General features: G+C 42.3%; 1 protein-coding gene across 2 annotated transcripts in view; it reads left to right on the forward strand.

The window, feature by feature from the left end:
* Nucleotides 1–22,328, forward strand: part of MARCHF6 (membrane associated ring-CH-type finger 6) — a 64,514-nt gene that overhangs the window by 27,129 nt on the left and 15,057 nt on the right. Inside the window, exons 7-18 of one of the 2 annotated variants that reach the window (XM_070747070.1) lie at nucleotides 5,224–5,416; nucleotides 5,984–6,045; nucleotides 6,771–6,803; nucleotides 7,673–7,724; nucleotides 8,551–8,609; nucleotides 9,564–9,644; nucleotides 13,338–13,406; nucleotides 13,542–13,616; nucleotides 14,369–14,503; nucleotides 17,393–17,512; nucleotides 20,722–20,822; nucleotides 21,773–21,910. In XM_070747070.1, the coding sequence (XP_070603171.1) occupies nucleotides 5,224–5,416; nucleotides 5,984–6,045; nucleotides 6,771–6,803; nucleotides 7,673–7,724; nucleotides 8,551–8,609; nucleotides 9,564–9,644; nucleotides 13,338–13,406; nucleotides 13,542–13,616; nucleotides 14,369–14,503; nucleotides 17,393–17,512; nucleotides 20,722–20,822; nucleotides 21,773–21,910 (1,118 nt within the window). The remainder of the gene's footprint in view (nucleotides 1–5,223; nucleotides 5,417–5,983; nucleotides 6,046–6,770; nucleotides 6,804–7,672; nucleotides 7,725–8,550; nucleotides 8,610–9,563; nucleotides 9,645–13,337; nucleotides 13,407–13,541; nucleotides 13,617–14,368; nucleotides 14,504–17,392; nucleotides 17,513–20,721; nucleotides 20,823–21,772; nucleotides 21,911–22,328) is intronic. The other variant, XM_070747069.1, reaches the window with a different exon arrangement.

The following is a 22,328-nucleotide window of genomic DNA, read 5'->3' on the forward strand; positions in this document are numbered from 1 at the left end:
TTTGAATTTTTTTTTGATACATACTGTATAATCCTTTTCTCTCTCTTTTTCCTATGTTGAAAAGCTGGAAGTATTTATAAACACTGTTGGATCTATTCATATACCGTATTTTTCAGAGTGTAAGACGCACCAAAGTATAAGACACATCTTAGTTTTGGGGAAGGAAAAGAGGGAAAAAATAATCTGCCTCCCAGGTATTCATCTAGCTAGTCCTTAGTCTGGTCAGCTTCAGCACATTAGTTTGCTGGTTTTGAGCGCACGTGCTTGCTTTTTATCCCCTGGTTGGAGATAAAAAACAGTTTCTAAAACTCTTCACTTCCCTCTCTCTTCCGAGAGAGAAACAATGAGAAAAGCAAGTAAAGGAAAGATTGCTTAGCTAGCAAAGGACAGAAGATTGCTTCACTTGTTAGCACATCGTTGGAGCTGAAAAAAGGCCCAGCTGATTGTTGGAGGGAACAGCAAGGGGAAAAAAACAGGCAAAGGAAAGATTGCTTAGCTAGCAAAACATGGAAGATTGCGTTAGCACCTTGTTAGGGCTGAAAAAAGCTTAGTAAAAGCTACATTTGCACCCAAATTTTCAGCCTTTTAAGGGGAGAAAAAGACTCTGAAAAATACGGTAATTTGTTGCATAAAACATTTTTTTTCTAGCATAAGCTTAAAGTTAGTTGAAGTTAGTTGGGGGAAAGATCAAAAGCAACATGAGAAAATATTATTTTACTGAAAGAGTAGTAGATCCTTGGAACAAACTTCCAGCAGATGTGGTAGATAAATCCACAGTAACTGAATTTAAACATGCCTGGGATAAACATATATCCATCCTAAGATAAAATACAGAAAATAGTATAAGGGCAGACTAGATGGACCATGAGGTCTTTTTCTGCCGTCAGACTTCTATGTTTCTATGTTTCTAATTTGAGATTAATCCAAAGTGTGGTATGTTTATAATGACGTTGAACACTGATGCTTTATTCCTTATGCTTATTAAATGTCACAAAAAGGCTATGTTTAACCATATTACTAAATCATAGTTTAGCATTATAAGAATGAGTTTCAGTAAGCAGCTTTGTGAATTACCTACTTCCGCTGTTGGAAAAACAACTTCAGACTTGTTTTACACACCTGAAAAACATGTTTTGAAATAATAGTTTATGAATAAGTGCACATTTACTTTTAAAACAAAGTTAAAATATTTACATACCTTTCATCATGTAATAATTCACAGCACTTTACAAGGATCAAAATACATTTTGAATGTAATGGCCTATGCAGATTAATCTATGGCTCTAAATGAAGAACTGGTTATTTAGTACCATGTTACCAGGAACACTTCCAAATGGTATCCATTGCTCCCAAAATAAAAGAACATATATATTTTTTTAAATGGCTCATTTTTTCTGGGATCACTAGTTCTTGTAAAATTTCATAAATATTTAAAATTTTTAATTTTCTTTGGCATATGCAGTGATCCCCCGGTTATTGCGTTCCCGACCATTGCGAACAGGCTAATTTGCGATTTTTCAACCCGGAAGTCAAAACACCATCTGCGCATGCGTGGCCTTTTTTTCTATGGCCACGCATGCGTAGGTGGCGCCGGGCAGATCAGCTGCTGGGCGGCTTCCCTGGGTCTTCCCCCTCTTGCTGGCGGGAGGGCGAGAAGCCCCCCCAGCACCCGCCGCTCGCCGCTCGCCCGCCCTTCGCCCGGCCACCCGCCGTTCGCTCGCTGCTCGCGAGTTGGGGGTTGGGGGTTCGGGGGGGTGCTAGCGAGCCCCCCATGTCGGCGGCGACGTTTTAAAACACCCGCGCGCCTTCCCAACTGAGCCCTCAAGCCAAGCGCAGAAGTTCGCCTTTGGCGCTTGGCTTGAGGGCTCAGTTGGGAAGGCGCGCGGGTGTTTTAAAACGTCGCCGCCGACATGGGGGGCTCGCTAGCACCCCCCCAAACCCGGGTTGGGGGTTCGGGGGGGTGCTAGCGAGCCCCCCATGTCGGCGGTGACGTTTTAAAACACCCGCGCGCCTTCCCAACTGAGCCCTCAAGCCAAGCGCAGAAGTTCGCCTTTGGCGCTTGGCTTGAGGGCTCAGTTGGGAAGGCGCGCGGGTGTTTTAAAATGTCGCCGCCGACATGGGGGGCTCGCTAGCACCCCCCCAAACCCGGGTTGGGGGTTCGGGGGGGTGCTAGCGAGCCCCCCATGTCGGCGGCGACGTTTTAAAACACCCGCGCGCCTTCCCAACTGAGCCCTCAAGCCAAGCGCAGAAGTTCGCCTTTGGCGCTTGGCTTGAGGGCTCAGTTGGGAAGGCGCGCGGGTGTTTTAAAACGTCGCCGCCGACATGGGGGGCTCGCTAGCACCCCCCCAAACCCGGGTTGGGGGTTCGGGGGGGTTCTAGCGAGCCCCCCATGTCGGCGGCGACGTTTTAAAACACCCGCGCGCCTTCCCAACTGAGCCCTCAAGCCAAGCGCAGAAGTTCGCCTTTGGCGCTTGGCTTGAGGGCTCAGTTGGGAAGGCGCGCAGGTGTTTTAAAACGTCGCCGCCGACATGGGGGGCTCGCTAGCACCCCCCAAACCCGGGTTGGGGGTTCGGGGGGGTGCTAGCGAGCCCCCCATGTCGGCGGCGACGTTTTAAAACACCCGCACGCCTTCCCAACTGAGCCCTCAAGCCAAGCGCAGAAGTTCGCCTTTGGCGCTTGGCTTGAGGGCTCAGTTGGGAAGGCGCGCGGGTGTTTTAAAACGTCGCCGCCGACATGGGGGGCTCGCTAGCACCCCCCCAAACCCGGGTTGGGGGTTCGGGGGGTGCTAGCGAGCCCCCCATGTCGGCGGCGACGTTTTAAAACACCCGCGCGCCTTCCCAACTGAGCCCTCAAGCCAAGCGCAGAAGTTCGCCTTTGGCGCTTGGCTTGAGGGCTCAGTTGGGAAGGCGCGCGGGTGTTTTAAAACGTCGCCGCCGACATGGGGGGCTCGCTAGCACCCCCCCAACCCCCAATCTTCGGCTCCTGCTGCATGCGCAGATGGTGTTTTTACTTCCGCAGCGCTACTTCGCGAAAACCCGCTCGTTGCGGGGGGTCCTGGAACGGAACCCTCGCAATGATCGGGGGATCACTTATCATTATACAACAACATGCAATGTTATTCAATCCTTGCAATGTTGGCAACTAAATTAGAGATTATGGTACAACCATCAAGGCCTCTAATATCTGAAAAGGCTTTTTTCCCCAGATTTCTTAGAACTTACTTTTTTAGATTAATCTTGGCATAAGAGTGGCAGCTAATGCAGTTTTTCTACTAGGTGAACCATAGAGCAAGCTACATGATATATTATCCATAGTTTCAAATGATTTACAGAGTGTACAGTATTATGATATCAAGGATTGAGGCTTCTAATTCATGCCTGAAGTGATCAACCATATTTCTTCAGCTAAAGATGCTTCGTCAATCTTATTAGAAGATTCAAATTACTTGTCATGTTCCAAACACTGACTTAAATATTGATCGCCCTTTCTGATTCTGGTATAACAGATGAAAAGCTGATGTCAATGACACTGTAATTAAATCTTGTTCTACTCTACTGATGATTCTTCCTACTGACTTAATATGGTTATTGAATGACATTTATTTTAATCTGGACCTACTGTCTGGGCCATTGCACTAGCAGTTAGAACACCCACAGTGAACAGATTGGGAGTAAATAATCAGAAAGTTTCAAGCATTTTGTCCACATCCTTAACCCACAACTCCTGATTCTTCAGGATTGAATGCCCCACTTGAATTGATCTGAAATTTAGCATCCAAGTAGTGTCATTCATGAAATTATCATAGAAAGCTTAGGCATTTTCTGAATAAATGTTATCTGTCTCAGCACAAAATAGTTTTACTATATGGGTATTTGATGATGCAACAAAAGAAAGATGTTCTCCTTTATTGGGAAGCAGAATGTGCTGTTGTACTGTTCTCCCTCATGGTGGGTAGGAGAGCCATGCGTGGTATTATCCTGTCTGCTCAGTGATTGGACTAAGTTTGCCAAAGCTTCTATTTATGTTGCTGACGTCCTTCCTGGCTGCAGTTTACTTTCCCAGTTGCTCAGCTAGGATCATTGTGCTACAGCCTTCCTTAATTGCAGTGCCTTGTTGAAACTTATTGCTAAAACAACAGAGGTTTCGGATTGAATTGTCTTCCCAATGTGAGTCTGTTCCATCTTGACTGCTCGGGGAGACAGCTGGAGCTGCTCATGCTTCATGGGGGGAGGGGGGAAGCGGAAGAACAAGAGGCCATAAGAAGATCCTTCCAGCGGTCACCCAACACTCTGACTATTGGCCGATCCCATACCCCAGACATCAACTCTACCACAGGTGCCTATTTCCAATGGTCACAGGGTTTTATGGCCAATGGATCAAGCCACGACAAGCTAGATCAGAGAGGAGTCATCCATTTCGAGCCAGATGTCCCTTTCGAGGAGGAGGTTGTGCCACCTGGCACCTCCAAGTGCACATCCGAGCATCCCATCAGGGGTCGTCTGGCTCATTTTGCCGACAAATGGCAAGAGTCCACTTCGGATGCTTTGGTTCAGGAGACAATGAAATCAGGTCTTTCCCTACACTTCCTCTCCACCCCACCGAGGTTCTTTCTCCATTGCCCTGTTTCCCGTATTCCATCTAGGAGACTCCTCATGATGAAGGCTATTCAGCATTTGATGGATATCCACACCATCAACTTAGGTCCACAGGAACAATGGGGACGGGGCTTCTACTTGATACTGTTTTTACAGTACCGAAAGTTTTGAGGGGAGGGGGTGGAGAGCAGTTCTGGATCTTAAAAGATTGAACTGCTACATTATCTACAAACTGTTCAAAATTCACTCATTAACAACAATTTTGGAGATTCAGTTCCCAAAATACTTAGGGCCAACCTGGAAACAGCAAAGGACCGGCCTTTGCCAGCAAAAACAGAGCTTGGGAAGGCTGTCACAGCACTCAGGCCACCCACAGGCGCCCCCAACATAAGTGATGTTGTGCTGGCCATGCCCCCTGTAGCCACACCCACCTAGACTCCAAAACTCTAATACGGTCCTCAATGAAATTGAGTTTCGACACCTATGTTTGACATCCCAGTTCTATAGCAACAAGACCTTGTTAAAAAGAAGTTTGTTTCTACATTTGTTTGTTCTACATTTCAAACAATTTTCATTGATAAAAATCATCTTAGTTCAGCTGAAATTTCGTTGCTTTTTCTGCATTCAGGCTCAGGGTGTAGGAAATGCTGGTGCTGAAAATGCTGTACTTGATCAGCCTGTGGACCAGCCTGCTGAGAATGTAGTTGTAGGTGAAAATCCAGAAATTCTAGAAGAACAGGCAGATGAAGAAGAAGAAGACAATGAAGATGAAGAAGATGTTGTAGTTGAAGATGCAGCAGATGCAAACAATGGAGGACAAGGTATACTGATTAAATATTGTGGCCCATTTACTATACTTCGGTGTTCTTCAGATGATATAATACTACTAAATGCAATTACTATACTTTAAAAGCATTGCTTTGTGCATTTTTGCACTGTGTATTATGGTAACAATACAGCAAGTATAATGTAATTTCAGATTTCTCTGATAATTAAGTAAATTATAATAATTATTCCATTGAATTCTGGTAAACAGCTGGCCATATCTGCCTAAATATTGAAAAAGATCACCTTTATAGTTACCAAAATATTTGCACTTCTTTACATGTTATTATAAGAAGATTATTCAATTGAACAGCTTGTTATGCTTCATTTATTTATTTGTTACAGATACTTCTTTGCCAAGGTCAAACCTGACAGTTTGCACTTGAATTTACATAAGGACAGGTCTCTAATTATACACTCTCTGCATGTAGGCATAGACCAGATAAATTATATCTGAAGATAATAGCTTCTGGAGTCAAGCCATATAAGATTGGCTCACATTAAAAATAGTGCTTTTAAATTGGACTTTTCCCCCCTTTAACAATATTTGATACTCTGTGTAGATGACATGAATTGGAATGCATTGGAATGGGATCGAGCAGCAGAAGAACTTACATGGGAGAGAGTGAGTATGGCCTCTATGTTCAGAAATATTATATCCCTGTAGTCATGCAACAGCTTGAGTTTAATCTGCTTGGCATTGGGGATGGTTTTCTATGCTGCATCCTTTTTGTCAGTTTCGTTTTCCAATTTATATTGATCAAACCATATGTTACAATTGATACAAAATAACCTATAATAATAAAGAGTTTCCCCACACCTTTAGTAGAAAAAAATAGCACTTTAGGGAAGAGAGAGAATATTGTTGATAAAAATGACATATTTAAAAGAGAAAATATACTTTGTAAAAAGTCCTGAAACAATTTACAGCATGAAAATTATAAAATATAGCTTTATAAAGTATCCTTTTCCATTTTACTATTTCTCTAAATCTTGAAGCTGCTTTTTCAGTTGAAAATAACAATAGAAGATATGCATTTCTATGATAACTTTGTAAAAATACTAGAATAATCAAAACAAACTATTATGGTCAGAGACAAGCATATGTTGGCTGCACATATTGTACTAATTCACAGTGTTTGCTCCATTAGCATAATATGTGAACTCAGCCATTTTGATTTATAAACCATAATTAATGGTTGAGCACAGTGCATCACCCACCTGATAAGTCACTTTTAACCCACTTTTGCACCTTTCCAATTAGTTGACAATTCTTTAAAATTTAGCAACTGCTTGAATGCTGTAGTATAGGCTATGTTAATGTTCAAAATTATTTCTTGTTTATTATAGATGCTTGGACTTGATGGATCCCTAGTTTTTTTGGTAAGTGAATTGTAATGGTTATTGTCATTACTGCCATTCTGATCTAGCAAGTAGAATCCAAATATGTTAAATCTTTGAATACAGTGTCAGCTAATGTACCACATATTTTTTAGAAATGCCAAGTTTTTTTTAAAAAAAATCTTAATAGTTTGTGTGACATATTTACTGCACAGGTAGCAATTACTTAGCATATATAATACCCATTATTTCATGAAAAGCATTGATTTCTAGAGTGTTTCTGGATGCACTTCATCTTTAAAGCCCTTCATGGCTTGGGACTAAGTTACCCAAGAGACCATCTTCTCCCAGTTGTTTCTCCCAGTCCAATCTGTTCCAGCAGGATAGGCATACTCTGTGCCGTGTCAACCAAGGACTGTTTATCTTCCTTTGTATGTCTTCTTTGCCTATTGCCTGCTCTCTGGAACACTCTCCCTCCAACTATTAGGGCCCCATCTCTGTCAGCCTTTCAGAAGGTTTTGAAGGCCTGCTTATGTGCCCAGGTTTGGGGTCCCAAATGTCTGAAAAGAGTCCATGTCCTAGCTATGCCAACATATATGGATTATAATAATTCTCAACTGCTATATGTTTTTACTTTTTATTTTGTATGGTGATTTTAACTGTTTTAATTAATTTTATGATAGTTTGCCATTTAGAGCCCATTGTTTGAAATGGGCAGTCATACAAATTGAACAAATACAGTGCATTAACTTTTCTTATGATGTGAATGTGCAGCTACAGAGAACCCTACATTGCATTGTAGAAAAATTAGAAAAGAAATTAGTAGCAGAATGACAAGAACAGAATAGAAGATAATATTACTTATCAGTTAGCTTTGTATGGTTACTTTTCATTTTTCCCTACCTCTTCAGGAACATGTGTTTTGGGTGGTATCATTAAACACACTATTCATACTTGTCTTTGGTAAGTTACTGTATTTTCAATTATTTCAGAATAATTTTTCATATGGTACAAATTATGCTAGAACTGCATGAATTTTAACTACTAATTATATGTTTTTGTTAGGAAAAGAAATAGCTTTTTTATGTTTCTCAAAGGAAATTGACTCTATAGTAGGCCTGCATGTAATTTAGTGACTGCATAATTATAATTTTATATATAGCGGCAAATGGGTTTTTTTACCCATGAACGCGCTCATACAATTACTTGTTGCACCTGATTTTTATTCTAATACATGCCAATTATAATCCATGCAAGCTGAAACTGTAGAAAAATAATTTTGCTATGAAAACTAATCATTTTGAGGCCATTTTGAGATTTTTACAAAATCTCTAAAATCCAGATAGTATTAATCAAAGGTTGTTTTATTGAATAATTGTATTTTCACCCAAATATAATTGGTCTACACAGAGACTTAGGCTCATGGCTCTTCTTGTCTAGAAGAGGCTGATAACTTTCATTTCTGCTTTTAATCCATCACGTTTCTGAATCAAGAACTGTGGTTAATTGTAATTATGGTCATCTTAATGCTGAAGTTAACTTGTTTTTAACCAATTACAGCTAATCATGACCATAATTGTTTAATCCAGATAACAAAAGACTCAGGCTGAAAAGGTTTTTGCATTAAATTGTTTCATCTCACTAAATCGTTATTTGACATAACGTGAGGCATGTTTATATAGCAAATTTATAAACCCAGTTATTTACATCTATTTATTATCTAATGGTTAGTTTTAAGATGTATATTTATCAAAAAGAGCCACCTGTCACCAATTTCTTTCTCTCCTAGCATTTTGCCCCTATCACATTGGACACTTCTCTATAGTTGGCCTTGGCTTTGAAGAATATGTAAGTGATTCTGTTAATCCCACAGAAGTTTTACTTATGAATTGAATCATCCTTTTTTCATACTGGTTTCCCATGTTTCCTGGAGTAAAGGAACAGTGATTTTTATCCAGTGTGTTGGGTTTATATATGAAATCCAAACACAACTTCCACCACAAATACTGTATAGGAAAGAAATGTATCTGCAATTCCTTTAGCTTTCCTTTCTGTAAAAATTGTAATATGGTGAGATGACACCCGTTTTTTCTCATAATAGGTATTTTTTTAGACAGAATTTTCTGTTTCCATGTTTAGCAGAAACACACAAGATAAGGAAAGAAGTTATTCCTTTTTGAAAAGCAAATAATCTTCTTAAACCCATATTACCTGTACATTCCAGGATTTTTGGGAAAGGGAATGTTAAGTGGTAGCTACAAACCATAGCATGGCCAGAAGAAGGACATTCCTACCTGATAAAAATCTTTCACTGCGCTACTTTGGGTGGGAGGATGATTATGATTATTGGTGGGGCATCAAATGAATATTGATTGGGATTTTCAGTCCACTTTACCTTCTGCTGTAGATGTTTCAGTAAATGATTTTGAGGCAGTCACTCTCTTTCAGCCAAACCCAACTCACAGATTTGTTGCGGAAGGAAAATAGGAAGGGGACACTATGTGCCTAATTCAGTTTCTCTACAAAAAGGGCAGGATATAAATCTAGTATCTGTTTGTAACTGTTTGATTAACCTTTTATATTTAGGCAGTTGTACTATTCAGTCAGCTAAAATAATAAATATCAGCATCATCAGTGTGAAAATTTGTGTTAAAATTAAAATCTATTTAGGAATGAAATATACATGCAATAGAAAATCTGATAATTGATTTATAATAAACCATAGAATGTGCAATGTTTTATAGGTCTTCTTACAAAAGTGATTTATTTGATTTATACATGTTGTGTGCTTATGGATTTTAGGTTCAAGCTTCTCACTTTGAAGGCCTAATCACAACCATCGTTGGCTATGTACTGCTGGCAGTCTCATTAATTGTCAGTCATGTATCCTTTTAAATACTTGTATAAATCTCAATATTTGAACATTGATTGGTCATTATACTAGCAGATTTTGCTTTATCTATTTTGGGGTGGAAAAGGCCAATTAATTGTATTCCATTCTTAGATTACAGTGTTCCCTTGATTTTCGCGGGGGATGCGTTCTGAGACCGCCCGCGAAAGTCGAATTTCCGTGAAGTAGAGATGCGGAAGTAAATACACTATTTTTGGCTATGAACAGTATCACAAGCCTTCCCTTAACACTTTAAACCCCTAAATTACAATTTCCCATTCCCTTAGCAACTATTTAGATTATTACTCACCATGTTTATTTATTAAAGTTTATTAAAAAAATATTTATTAAAGGCGGACGAAAGTTTGGCGATGACACATGACGTCATCGGGCGGGAAAAACTGGTACAGTGGTACCTCAAGATACGAACCCCTCGTCTTACGAACAACCCGAGATACGAACCCGGGGTTGAGAAAAATTTTGCCTCTTCTTACGAACTTTTTTCGTCTTACGAACGCCAAACACGAACTTCCGGGTTCGGCATTCCGGAGGCTGCTCGGAAGCCCCGCAGCCCGGCTGTCACCTTTTAAAACAGCTGGGGGGGCTTCCTAGCAGCCTCCCGAAGCCGAACCCGGAAGTTCGGGTTTGGCATTCGGCTTCGGGAGGCTGCTGGGAAGCCACCCGGCTGTTTTAAAAGGTGACAGGTGGGCGGCGGGGTTTTGCCGCCGCGGCGGCAGCAGGTTGGTAAGACGGAAAACGTTCGGGAGGCCGCTTTGGGTTTTTGGCTGGGAGGGAGGGCAGGAGGTCCGGCGCTGGGGGAGGGAGTCAGGAAGGTCCTCCTGCTCCCCCCCCTCAGCGAAAAACACAAAGACGGTCTGCCGCCGCATGACAGGCAGGGCGGAGCAGCGTGGAGCAAAGGGAGTCTGAAACCGCCAGCGGCTTCAGCTTCCCATTGCTCCGCGGGTGGCAGCAGACCGCCTTTGTATTTTTGGCTGGGGGGCGAAGCAGGAGGCGCAGGATCGGGCCGGCGGCAGGCGCGGGGAGAGGCAACAGGTCTGCATCCTGGGCGGGCGGCGGGCAAGGAGGCGCGACCGAGCGGACCCGGCTCAGGCTCCGGCTAGGACGGGGCGGGCAGCGGCTGGGTGCGGCGGTGAGGGTGCGTCCGACTCGGGGCTGGCAGCGCCCGATGCAGCGGGGAACATCAGCGTGGGAGACAGGAGAGGGCCAGGCAACCGGAGCAACGTCGCTGCCGCTCCCGGCTTGGCTTACCTGGCCACCGCAGGTAACGCGTGCTGCGATCTTCCGGGCCGGCCAGGCTCAGTGACGGAAGGCGGTGCCTGGCCCGGGAGGCTCGGCCGAAAGGGGCCGGGGCTTGATCCGCTGAGCCTGGCCGGCCTGGAAGATCGCAGCGCGCGTTGCCTGCGCTGGCGAGGGAAGCCAAGCCGGGAGCAACGTCGCCGCCACTCCTGGCTCGGTTTCCCTCGCTGCCGCAGGCAACGCGTGATGCGATCTTCCGGGCTGGCCAGGCTCAGCGGATCAAGCCCGGCCCCTTTCGGCCGAGCCTCCTGGGCTAGGCGGCTGCTTTACGTCGCTGAGCCTCGCTGGCCCGGAAGATCACAGCACACGTTGCCTGCGGCGGTGAGGGAAACCGAGCCAGGAGCGGTGGCGACGTTGCTCCCAGCTTGGCTTCCCTCGCCGGCGCAGGCAACGCGCGCTGCGATCTTCCGGGCCGGCCAGGCTCAGCGGATCAAGCCCGGCAGCTGCCTTCCGTCACTGAGCCTGGCCAGCCCGGAAGATCGCAGCGCGCGTTGCCTACGGCGGTGAGGGAAGCCGAGCCAGGAGCGGTGGCGACGTTGCTCCCGTTTTGGCTTCCCTCGCCGGCGCAGGCAACGCGCGCTGCGATCTTCCGGGCCGGCCAGACTCAGCGGATCAAGCCCGGCCCGGCGGCTGCTTTCCGTCATTGAGCCTGGCCGGCCCGGAAGATCATAGCGCACGTTGCCTGCGGCGGCGAGGAAAACCGAGCCAGGAGCAGCGGCGACGTTGCTCCCGGCTTGGCTTCCCTCGCGGGCGCAGGCAACGTGCGCTGCGATCTTCCGGGCCGGCCAGGCTCAGCGGATCAAGCCTGGCCCGGCAGCTGCCTTCCGTCACTGAGCCTCGCCGGCCCGGAAGATCGCAGCGCACGTTGCCTACGGCGGCGAGGGAAGCCGAGCCGGGAGCAGCGGCAACACTGCTCCGGTTGCCTGGTCCTCTTCTGCCTCCCATGCTGATGTTCCCGGCCCCCTCGGTCGCGCCTCCTCGCCCGCCGCCCGCCCGCCCAGTATGCAGACCTGAAAAACATGGAGGCTGGTGAACAAAGGCCAGAACTTTCGGCTTCTGGGTGGATGGGAGGAGCTAAGCGGCTGGAGGAATCAGTGCCGCTGGGCTGGTAACATCTCCCCAATGTAAAAAGCCGCTGGGCTGGTTTAGCTCCTCCTGTCCAGCCTGAAGCCGAAAGAAAAACGTGGAGGCTGGTGAACAAAGGCCAGAACTTTCGGCTTATGGATGGATGGGAGGAGCTAAGCGGCCGGAGGAATCAATGCCGCTGGGCTGGCTTAACTCCTCCTGTCCAGCCCGAAGCCGAAAGAAAAACGCGGAGGCTGCAGGAGTCAGGATGTGTGGAAGAGGTCCGCGGGAGAACTGGGGGGACCCCAGCCCACGCCTGCTGCTTGCTCTCCCGGAAAGACCCCAGCCCACACCTTCGGGAGCTTCCCAGCCGGGTCCCTTCCACGGGGCAGTGGCCACGGCTCCCCCCAGTTCTCCCGCTGACCCTTTCCACACACGCACACCATCCCCAGCCTCCATGCCGCTGGTTGGCTGTCATCTTCTAAAGAAGCAAGAAGAGGAGGAGGAGCTGGGCGCCTTCCTCCACCACCACCGGCGCCCAGCTCCTCCTCCTCTTCTTGCTTCTTTAGAAGATGACAGCCGGCTGGCGGCGCGGAGAAGGTGGCCCGGAGGCTGGGAGGGAGGCGGAATACAGGAGGAGGAGGAGGGAGGCCAGGAGGGAGAGGGGGAAGGAGGGAGGGAGGAAATCAGAGAAGATGCACGTACAAACCGCCCGTGCATTTCCCTCCCTTCCCTTCCAGTCATTGCAAGCCGGACAGTAACTGTTGACTTTTCCGTTAATCCACCCACGAGGCTCCCTCCGGGCAGCCTGCGCTGTCTCCCCCGTCTCCCCCCCTTCACCCACACCCGAACAAAATCCGAATGCCGGCGGAAATGAGGCAAAAGGGGTGAATTTTGGGCTTGCACGCATTAATCGCTTTTCCATTGATTCCTATGGGAAACTTTGTTTTGTCTTACGAACTTTTCACCTTACGAACCTCCTCCTGGCACCAATTAAGTTCATATCATGAGGTATTACTGTATAGGGAAAAAAACAGTGAATTTTTTTTAAATTAATATTTTTAAAAAACTGGTATACTGTAGACTTTTCGCGAAGTTCGAACCCGCGAAAATTGAGGGAACACTGTATTAGCATCAGGCTCTCTCTGTAGTGCAGTATTGGAAGCACAGTGGATTACCTACTCTATTTGTGTGGGGTTCAGAATGTCCTGTAGACTGAAATGATTTTCTGTGAATTAACATTCTCATCCATAAAGTAATATTACACTATGAAATATACCTATTTCTTTGACTATATTATATAGGGTGTGGCAGCGCTTGTAAAATTTCAGAGATCACGTCGCTTGCTTGGTGTGTGCTATATAGTTGTCAAGGTAAGGCAATCCAAAAAATCATATATTTAATAAAATTGACTCTGTTGGCAGAAAGTTATAAAAATAAATGTGAATTTAGTATGTATTCAGTACTTGTGACTATGCAAACAACTATCCGACTTTTTTATTTTGCAGGTTTCCTTATTAGTTGTGGTAGAAATAGGTGTTTTTCCTCTTATCTGTGGCTGGTGGCTGGACATTTGTTCGCTGGTAAGACTAGCATTTTGGGGGAAACCATTGCTTTATTTTATTATGCAGTGACAATTTGACTTGACATAAGTTATACAAGTGGTGCTCAACTTATCACAGTTTGTTTAGTGACCATTCAGAGTTATAACAACACTGAAAAAAGTGACTCGTGACTATTTTTCACACTTAAAAAACCATTGCATCACCCCCATGGTAACATGATCAAAATTCAGATGCTTGGCAACTGGATCATATTTATGACAGTTGCAGTTTCCCAGTATCATGTGATCATCTTTTGTGATCTTCTGACAAGCAAAGTCAGTGAGGAAGCCAGATTCACTTAACAAACTTGTTAGTAGCTTAACAACTGCAGTGATTCACTTAATAACTGTGGCAAGAAAAGTCATAAAATAAATCTCACTTAACAAATGTCTCAATAACATAAAGTTTGGGCTCAATTGTAGTAATAAGTAGCAGACTACCTGCATTTATAAATTAGAATTGAAAAATTGAAGAGTTTGTATTTTTAATATCATATTATATGTTAGATAGTGAAGATTGTTTATTACTATAGATTTGTTTTTCACATACAATGGAGTGCTGCAATTTTCTATGCAAAATAATTGATAGGCCAACCAGTGTTATAATGGAGATTCTACAGGTGTTTTCTTATTATGAGAACATGTGATAGGTTTGCAGTTTCTGTCATTGTAAAGCTCTGAGTCACTCCCAGATTGAAAGGCATAAAAATATCATTGCTGTCTTTTACATAGGAAATGTTTGATGCTACTTTGAAGGATAGAGAATTAAGCTTTCAGTCTGCCCCTGGCACTACAATGTTCCTACATTGGCTAGTCGGAATGGTATATGTCTTCTATTTTGCATCCTTCATCCTCCTCCTGAGAGAAGTAAGTATTGAAAATGCATTGAAAACCTGGGCATTAAATAATAAAAGTTTTCTTCATTTCTGTCTTTCCAAAAATCTATTGGATGTTCAAATTAATTTAAATTTTGTTTAAAAATGTATAAAGGACATACACAACAACGAACAATCTGAGCAAGCCTTTCATGCCAGAATATATTGGGATCAGGAATAACCAGGCTAAATATTATTCAGATTTAATCGTGTAAACCATTTATTATGTTCAATTGAACATTTTCCCAAGCCAGTTTATGTAAGATGAGTAAAGCAAGAAAATCCCAGTCCATAATTTTACACTTTGAAAAGAAAGAGCACAAAAGAAAAGAGGAAAGGGGTTTGTGGAGGGGGTAAACAAGCTCAGAGACAATTTTTTAAATTGCCAGATGGAAGAAAAGCAATTCATAGAGCTCTAAACTAAGTAGGATTAGTGGTTCAGTTGAGCTAGCAGATTCTGTATATGTATTGGATTTGTATTTATTTAAATTTCAACTCTATATTTTTTAAAATATGTAAGTCATAGGCCTTTATACAAAGCTTTGGAGCGAGATGCAGTAGTAGTTGTATTATTATTTTATATGCACATATATTTTCATGGATTACATTAGACATTAATCACAAACACAGTGCATGTATAAAATTTTTCAAATGTCTTTCAATTCGGGCACTATCCTAATTTAAATTGGATTTGGGGACTGCAGCTGAAAAGAATAGATTTTTCCAACATCGTATTATCCTTAAAGAATAATTTTAAGGTTCCTTTTAAATATGTCGTTCAGGTTTGGGAGATAGTCAAGTTAATCATATTAAATGGGGAAATTCCCTGTATAATAAATTGTCCATCATTTTAAAGCTGCCATAGGTGTGAGGGGGAAACATGTTGAAAACTCTAGAGGACATGAGAGAAAAAAGTACTACTTTGTTATTAGTGGTTCTTTTCCCACCCAATTAAATGTAAATGAACAGTGAAGCTAATCAGGTAGATATTTAATCTGAAATTGACAAGAAATACAAACATTTTGAGTCAGTGACATTTGATAAATATTCCATTAGTTACGGCTATTGCCATAGCTTAGAATTTTAAGACTGCAAGAGATTTATGTAAAATTGTAATTATCAGGTAACCAGCTCTTGGATGTTAATTTTAGTCTAGAGTGCCACTAGCGTTGATTGAAGTGTCTACCATTATCTTTTTTGCCATCATACCATTGATGAAATCCTGGAACCTTTGAAATAGCTTGCTGGCTTGCTTTCAATATCAGCATTCACTATGATAATTACAAAACACTGCACAATGAATATCATAATTTTTTAAACAATCTTTTGCTCAGATTCCCACTCCATTGTTGTAAGACTTCTCCAAATTGTCAAATTTTTACTAGGCTTTGTTGCAATGAATTTTAAAATATTTTTGGCCAACCAACAAAATACAGTAAACCACAACTGCAGCATCATTGTTAAAATAAATACAATAAAAATAATATATATAGCTGAGGATTCAACTGAGTTGTCCTTGGTTCTCTCTGAGCTTGGTTGTTTGCTTGCAAATGTTTTGTTACCTAACTAGTGCTGGTAAGTGTGGGTTTACTCCCTATTTATATATAATACATTGCAGGATTCCTGCATCCTGCCAGTTCGCTCCGGGATCCAGCAGGCAGGTGCTCATGCGCAGAAGCAAAAAAACAAGATGGTGCCATAGGCAATGCTGAGAAAACTGGCTTGGGGGCATGGCAGGCCTGGGTTGCTGCCGATTCCAGCAACCCATGCAGCCAAGTCACTAATGATTCTATAAAACCAGTCCGAAAAGATAGACCTGCCCTGCCAGTATTAGTGGGAGTGTAGTTTTCTCCTTGGTTGTTTTTTGATTAAGTTATTGTTTCTGCTTGATTATTTGTGTGGTGTTAATCCTTGCTTATCTGGATGTTGGTTGCTGGAAGAAGTTAGCATTAAATTATCAGAGCCCATCCATGAACACCAACTAACAGTCAGAAAACTCAATGAAAACGTCTTTATATCATACTACATGGACAGACTCAATTATAGTTTCAACTGGGAAATTCTGAGAATCCTGGACCAAGCTAAATCCAAAAGTGCTAGGGAATTCTTGAAAACGTGACTTCCAGACCAACCATGCACATAGAGGTGTGTTTAATACTTGTGTAATAAATGTGTAACACTTTGTATTACAAACAAATTAACAGGCAATGGCACACAAAACAGGCTGTTGATCACACACTAGTTTACAGAAATGCAAGAGGTTGATTGTGAAGAAGTCCAAAGTTAGAGCAGCAAAATGGTAGCATAATAAGATAATGATCCAAATTTTAGTGTTCTTGTGAGGATTACCAGTCGGCCCAGGATCTGAGAAACAGAAGTCCAGGATACATGGCCTACAAGACATGAGTACTGTACATAGAATCTAAGTTGGAGAAATTATTCTCATTGAAGAGCTGCCGGCTAGTGGTTACCTTCTATCTACTGTATGGGGCTATTGCCTTGTTAGAAGAAGTACATCAAGCAACTCTTTTTCAACTTTCTGAAGTTTGTGACTCTTTCAGAGACTTATGTCTGCTCAGGTTTGGGACACACAACATGTAACCCAACTATTCCAGATGTTTCCTAGTGGAGTCAGCCTCAGCTGTTTGAGTGTTTTCCAACTCCTGAAGATGACATTCAACTAGCAGGCTTTTTACATCAGAATCATCTGTCACCCTTTCCTAAAACATGGTATCTTTGATTAGCAGCAAAACTGTCTCACTTGTTTTCATCAGATTGAGGGTGCTATTATTATATTGAAAATATGGAGCATTACAGGTTTCTAGTATATTAAATTATTTCAAAAATTTCAAAACATTGAAGTGTTAATTTTCCTTTTCAGGTACTGAGACCTGGTGTCCTCTGGTTTTTGAGGAATTTAAATGATCCAGATTTTAATCCAGTTCAAGAAATGATTCACTTGCCCATTTATAGACATCTCAGGAGGTTTATTTTGTCAGTGGTAAAGTTACATTTCCATTTTCTTTATAGTATTAATTTTCTTATTGTAACACATAACTGGGCATTCAAATTTTTTAAATAATTAAATATGTTTTTCTCTTATGCTCAGCATGTCAACTAACAAACTGTAATTACACTAAGACTTTAATAAGCATTGATGATTTATTTATTTATTTATTTATTTATTAGATTTGTATGCCACCCCTCTCTGTAGACTCGGGGCGGCTAATACCTTGACTTTTGTCACATTGAATCTATAGGAATTCAGTGTGATAAATGTTATATATATGTGTTTATAACTGTCTTTTTGTATTATTCTAGGGGAAAGTGTTGTAAATCACCAGTAGTCTGGTTCATTTTTGTACCTTACACTAATAGAACTTGACAAAAGCTTTCATAGATAATTTCAGTTCTTTCAATATAATCCACATCTTTAACAATGTATATACCGTATTTTCCGGCGTATAAGACGACTGGGTGTATAAGACGACCCCCTAACTTTTCCAGTTAAAATATAGAATTTGAGATATACTCGCCGTATAAGACTACCCCTCTTCTGACTGTCAAAAACTGAGTCTAGGTCTATGATGTACTTGCATTGAGAAAAAAATCATTTCTGAACATGATAACACAATATTTTAATTACTAATGATGAAGATCTTATTGTTAAAATTATGAATGAATTATTTAGAGAGAGAGAGCCAAGTGGGAGCACTCTTCTGTCTATCTCTCCATATGTCTCTGTCTATCTGTCTTGTCTGCATCTCATATTTCTCCTCACCACAATTAAGTTTATTATTATAACTCATCATAATTTGTCAACACAAAAAGGTGAACCTGGCTATTTTCCTTTCTCCTACCATCTATTCTGTAGGTATCTTTCAGTCTAACATGCAGCATGCTGACACCTATGTGAGAATCTATTATGGAATGAGAATCTGTATGTAATATCATGATATGGCAATCCAAACAGCCCATCCATTTTTTCCTCTTTCCGCACTTTCTGTCTTTATCCTCTTGCAATGTCACTTAAACAGATTTTAACTTGTCGGGTTTAATTAGTGACCCTGCCAATTTTCAGTACTGTGCAGTGTGCTATGATACAGAGCAGGGTGAATAATATGACCTCAGCTTTTAAAGTTATTTTAAAATGTTGCCTAAGAAATATGAAAAGATGATTCTTTTTGGAGGAAAAGTACATTTTCAATGGTTAAACATAAGAACAAATACAAACAGGCAGAAATAAATGCATCCAGTTTAACATTCAATCATTTCCCTGGCTCTTTTTATTGAAATGAACAAGTTCATACATTCAATTTTGCAACCACTAATAATGTTGGTCAAGTAGGTACAAAAATACCTGGGGAAATGATCAAAGTCTTTCTCTCTCCCCCCCTCTCTCCCTCTCTTTCTCTCTTGCTATCTCTCTTTCTCTCTCTTTTTTTTTGCTTTCTCTCTTTCTCTCCCCCTCTCTCTCCTTCTCTTACTATCTCTTTCTCTCTCTTTCTGTCTCCCCTCTCTCCCTCTCTCTCTCCCTCTCTCTTTCTCTCCCTCTCTTGCTATCTCTTTCTCTCTTTCTTTCCCCCCCCTCCCTCTCTTTCTCTCTCTCCCTCTGTTGCTATCCCCCCTCTTTCTCTCTGTCCCTCTCTTGCTAACCCCCTGTCTCCCTCTCTTGCTATCTCTTTCTCTCCCCCCCTCTCTTTCTCTCTCCCTCTCTTGCTATCTCTTTCTCTCCCCCTCTCTCCATCTCTCTTTCTCTCTCTCCCTCTCTTGCTATCTCTTTCTTTCTCTTTCTGCCCCCTCTCCCTCTCTCTTTCTCTCTCTCTCCTTCTCTTTCTCCCTCTGTTGCTATCCCCCCTCTCTCTTTCTCTCTGTCCCTCTGTTGCTAACCCCCCCTCTCTCTCCCTCTCTTGCTATCTCTTTCTCTCCCCCTCTTTTTTTCTCTCAGCAGCGGCAGCAGGGTGATCAGCTGTGAGGCGGAGCTACGGAACCGAGGCACGGACGGCGGCGTGTGGGCGAGCCTGCGCTTTGCGCAGGCTCGTCCAGCTGGGAGGCGGTGTTCTCGCCCCCCCCCCAGCTGAAACTGACATCCGGCCGGGGCGATTCTTCCCCGGCCGGACAGGCAGCGTGTGGGCGAGCCTGCGCTCCGCTCAAGCTCGCGCAGCTGGGAGGCGGTGTTCTCGCCCCCCCCCCCCAGCTGAAACTGACGTCCGGCCGGGGCGATTCTTCCCCGGCCGGACAGGCAGCGTGTGGGCGAGCCTGCGCTCCGCTCAGGCTCGCGCAGCTGGGAGGCGGTGTTCTCGCCCCCCCCCCAGCTGAAACTGACGTCCGGCCGGGGCGATTCTTCCCCGGCCGGACAGGCAGCGTGTGGGCGAGCCTGCGCTCCGCTCAGGCTCGCCCAGCTGGGAGGCGGTGTTCTCGCCCCCCCCCCAGCTGAAACTGAGGTCCGGCCGGGGCAATTCTTCCCCGGCCGGACAGGCACGCTTGTGCTGCCAAAGGCAGCGTGTGGGCGGGCCTGCGCTCGGCTCAGGCTCGCCCAGCTGGGAGGCGGTGTTCTCGCCCCTCCCAGCCATCGCAAATAGGCGCCACTGTCCTATATCCGGCGTACAAGACAACCCCCCACTTTGGAAAAGATTTTCAGGGGTTAAAAAGTCGTCTTATACGCCGGAAAATACGGTACTACATTGACTTTTTTGTGTTTTATATGAGTAGTCTCACACTAACAGTAACTTTTTTAAAAATTAAGGGAACCTGATTTCAAAGTCAAAATAATAATAATTGAATTCTTACTGGTTCATAAATGTGGCTTTGTATATGAGCAGACCACTTATAAATAACAGATTAATACCTGGATTTTGATAGTTTTTGAAATTCTTAGAGAAAACTCACTGTGCATTTACATTTTTCGTCTCTTAATTAGTTTCTGTCCATTGCTAAACATTGTTTGCAAAGGATAGTATGGCTAAAACTTGTCTTTCTAAATTTTAAAAAGAATAAATTACAATTTAGCATAGGATTTTGATTCTGTTAAAATCTATCAAACATTTTTTTAAATATTAAAGTCAGGGCAAAATATGGTAATGAAAGAAAGAAAGGAAAAAGAAGTTTGCTATCTTCAAACATAGTACGAATTATGCTCATTTTTAATTTGCTTTGAATTGAAGCTAAAAAAAAAAGTTAGTACAGAATCTTTTTTTATTGTTGTTTCAGATTGTCTTTGGTTCAATTGTCTTGCTCATGCTTTGGCTTCCTATACGAATTATTAAATATCTGCTGCCTCACTTTCTACCATATAATGTAATGCTCTACAGGTAAGAAAAACTAATTCATTCGATAGCTGATAACATTGTATATTTATTTGAAATGAACTGCTGGTATTATAATTGTGAACTGATAACAGTGAAATAATTAATATTTATCTAGTTTGGATGGATGATAAAATGTGGATGTAATAATATATGAATGGATCTCAGAGTCATCTGTTTTCCCTTTCATAATCTCTCCCACAACAAAATGCGGTTTTAGGCAACTCTTCAAATCATGATTTCTGATCTTGGCTTTCTCACTAAATCATATATAAGCCTAAATGTGGTTAATTGAAACCAAAATGAAAACAAGGAAAAGAAGAAACTCAAGTTTTCCAATGAGCAATTAACATTATATTTGACCCAAACAGTTATTAATGAAATATATTTTTTGTGTGTGTAACATATTTTTGCTGATAACAAAAAAAGGGAGACTAGTATAGATCTATTTCAAGCTTATTTTGCTCTCATCAGCTAGCCATAACCCATGTATGTTTGTATGTATGTTTGTTTTCGTAGATTTTCATAGGTATATGTATGTAGGTCTTGGCATATTCACGTCTTTTCCTGTGTAAGCTTAATAGAATCTTGGCAACATTTCTACGAGATCCCACTCATCTTCAGGCTGATGCTTGTGTGTTTGTGTGTGGGGGTGGGTGTATGTGTGTACGTATATATATATATTTTCTGTTGAATCAACCTGGTATACCCAAATATGGGAGGAAGCATACTGCTTTCCTTTTTGTCTCTCAGTCCCACCAGGGACAATATGCAAGGCAGATATTTTTTTTATAGCCGAACAAACTATAATCTACATATGTAACATATTTTTGCTGCTAAGTGAAAAGGAAGGGAGAAAAAAATGCAACTAATGATATAGTTGCATCAGTACAATTAGACTTGCATCAGTAACAGTGAGTTTGTTTAAAATATGTCAGCTTCTTTTATTCCCACAGTGATGCTCCTGTGAGTGAACTTTCCTTAGAATTACTTTTGCTTCAAGTGGTTCTGCCAGCTTTGCTTGAACAAGGGCACACAAGGCAGTGGCTGAAGGGGCTTGTACGAGGATGGACTGTTACTGCTGGCTACTTATTGTAAGTGTGAAGAGTCCTTTCAAATTATTGAGTTAAACCTTTTATTACTTAAATAATTGAAGCTGAGCGTTCAATATTTGTCTGCTTTATCTTTTTACAGTCCAACTCAAAAGAACATACATATAAGGCCTTAGCATGTGTTAAAAATGAAGCAGCATTTTTATTATATTTTAAGTTTATGCAAGAGAGAAATTGTTTTATACCTTTAAAATATACATTGAGGATAAGTACAGGCAGTTTGTTTGTTTGTTTGTTTATTATTTATTATTTTTATTTATTTATTTATTTATTTATTTATTTATTTATTTATTTATTTATTTAATTGGACTTGTATGCCGCCCCTCTTCGTGGACTAAGGGAGGATCACAACATATACCAAAATGCATAACAATAGTTTGTCCAATTAATATGCTAAAAA

The sequence above is a fragment of the Erythrolamprus reginae genome, chromosome 3 (genome assembly GCF_031021105.1).
Source record: "Erythrolamprus reginae isolate rEryReg1 chromosome 3, rEryReg1.hap1, whole genome shotgun sequence".
NCBI classification, from domain to species: Eukaryota; Metazoa; Chordata; class Lepidosauria; order Squamata; family Dipsadidae; genus Erythrolamprus; species Erythrolamprus reginae.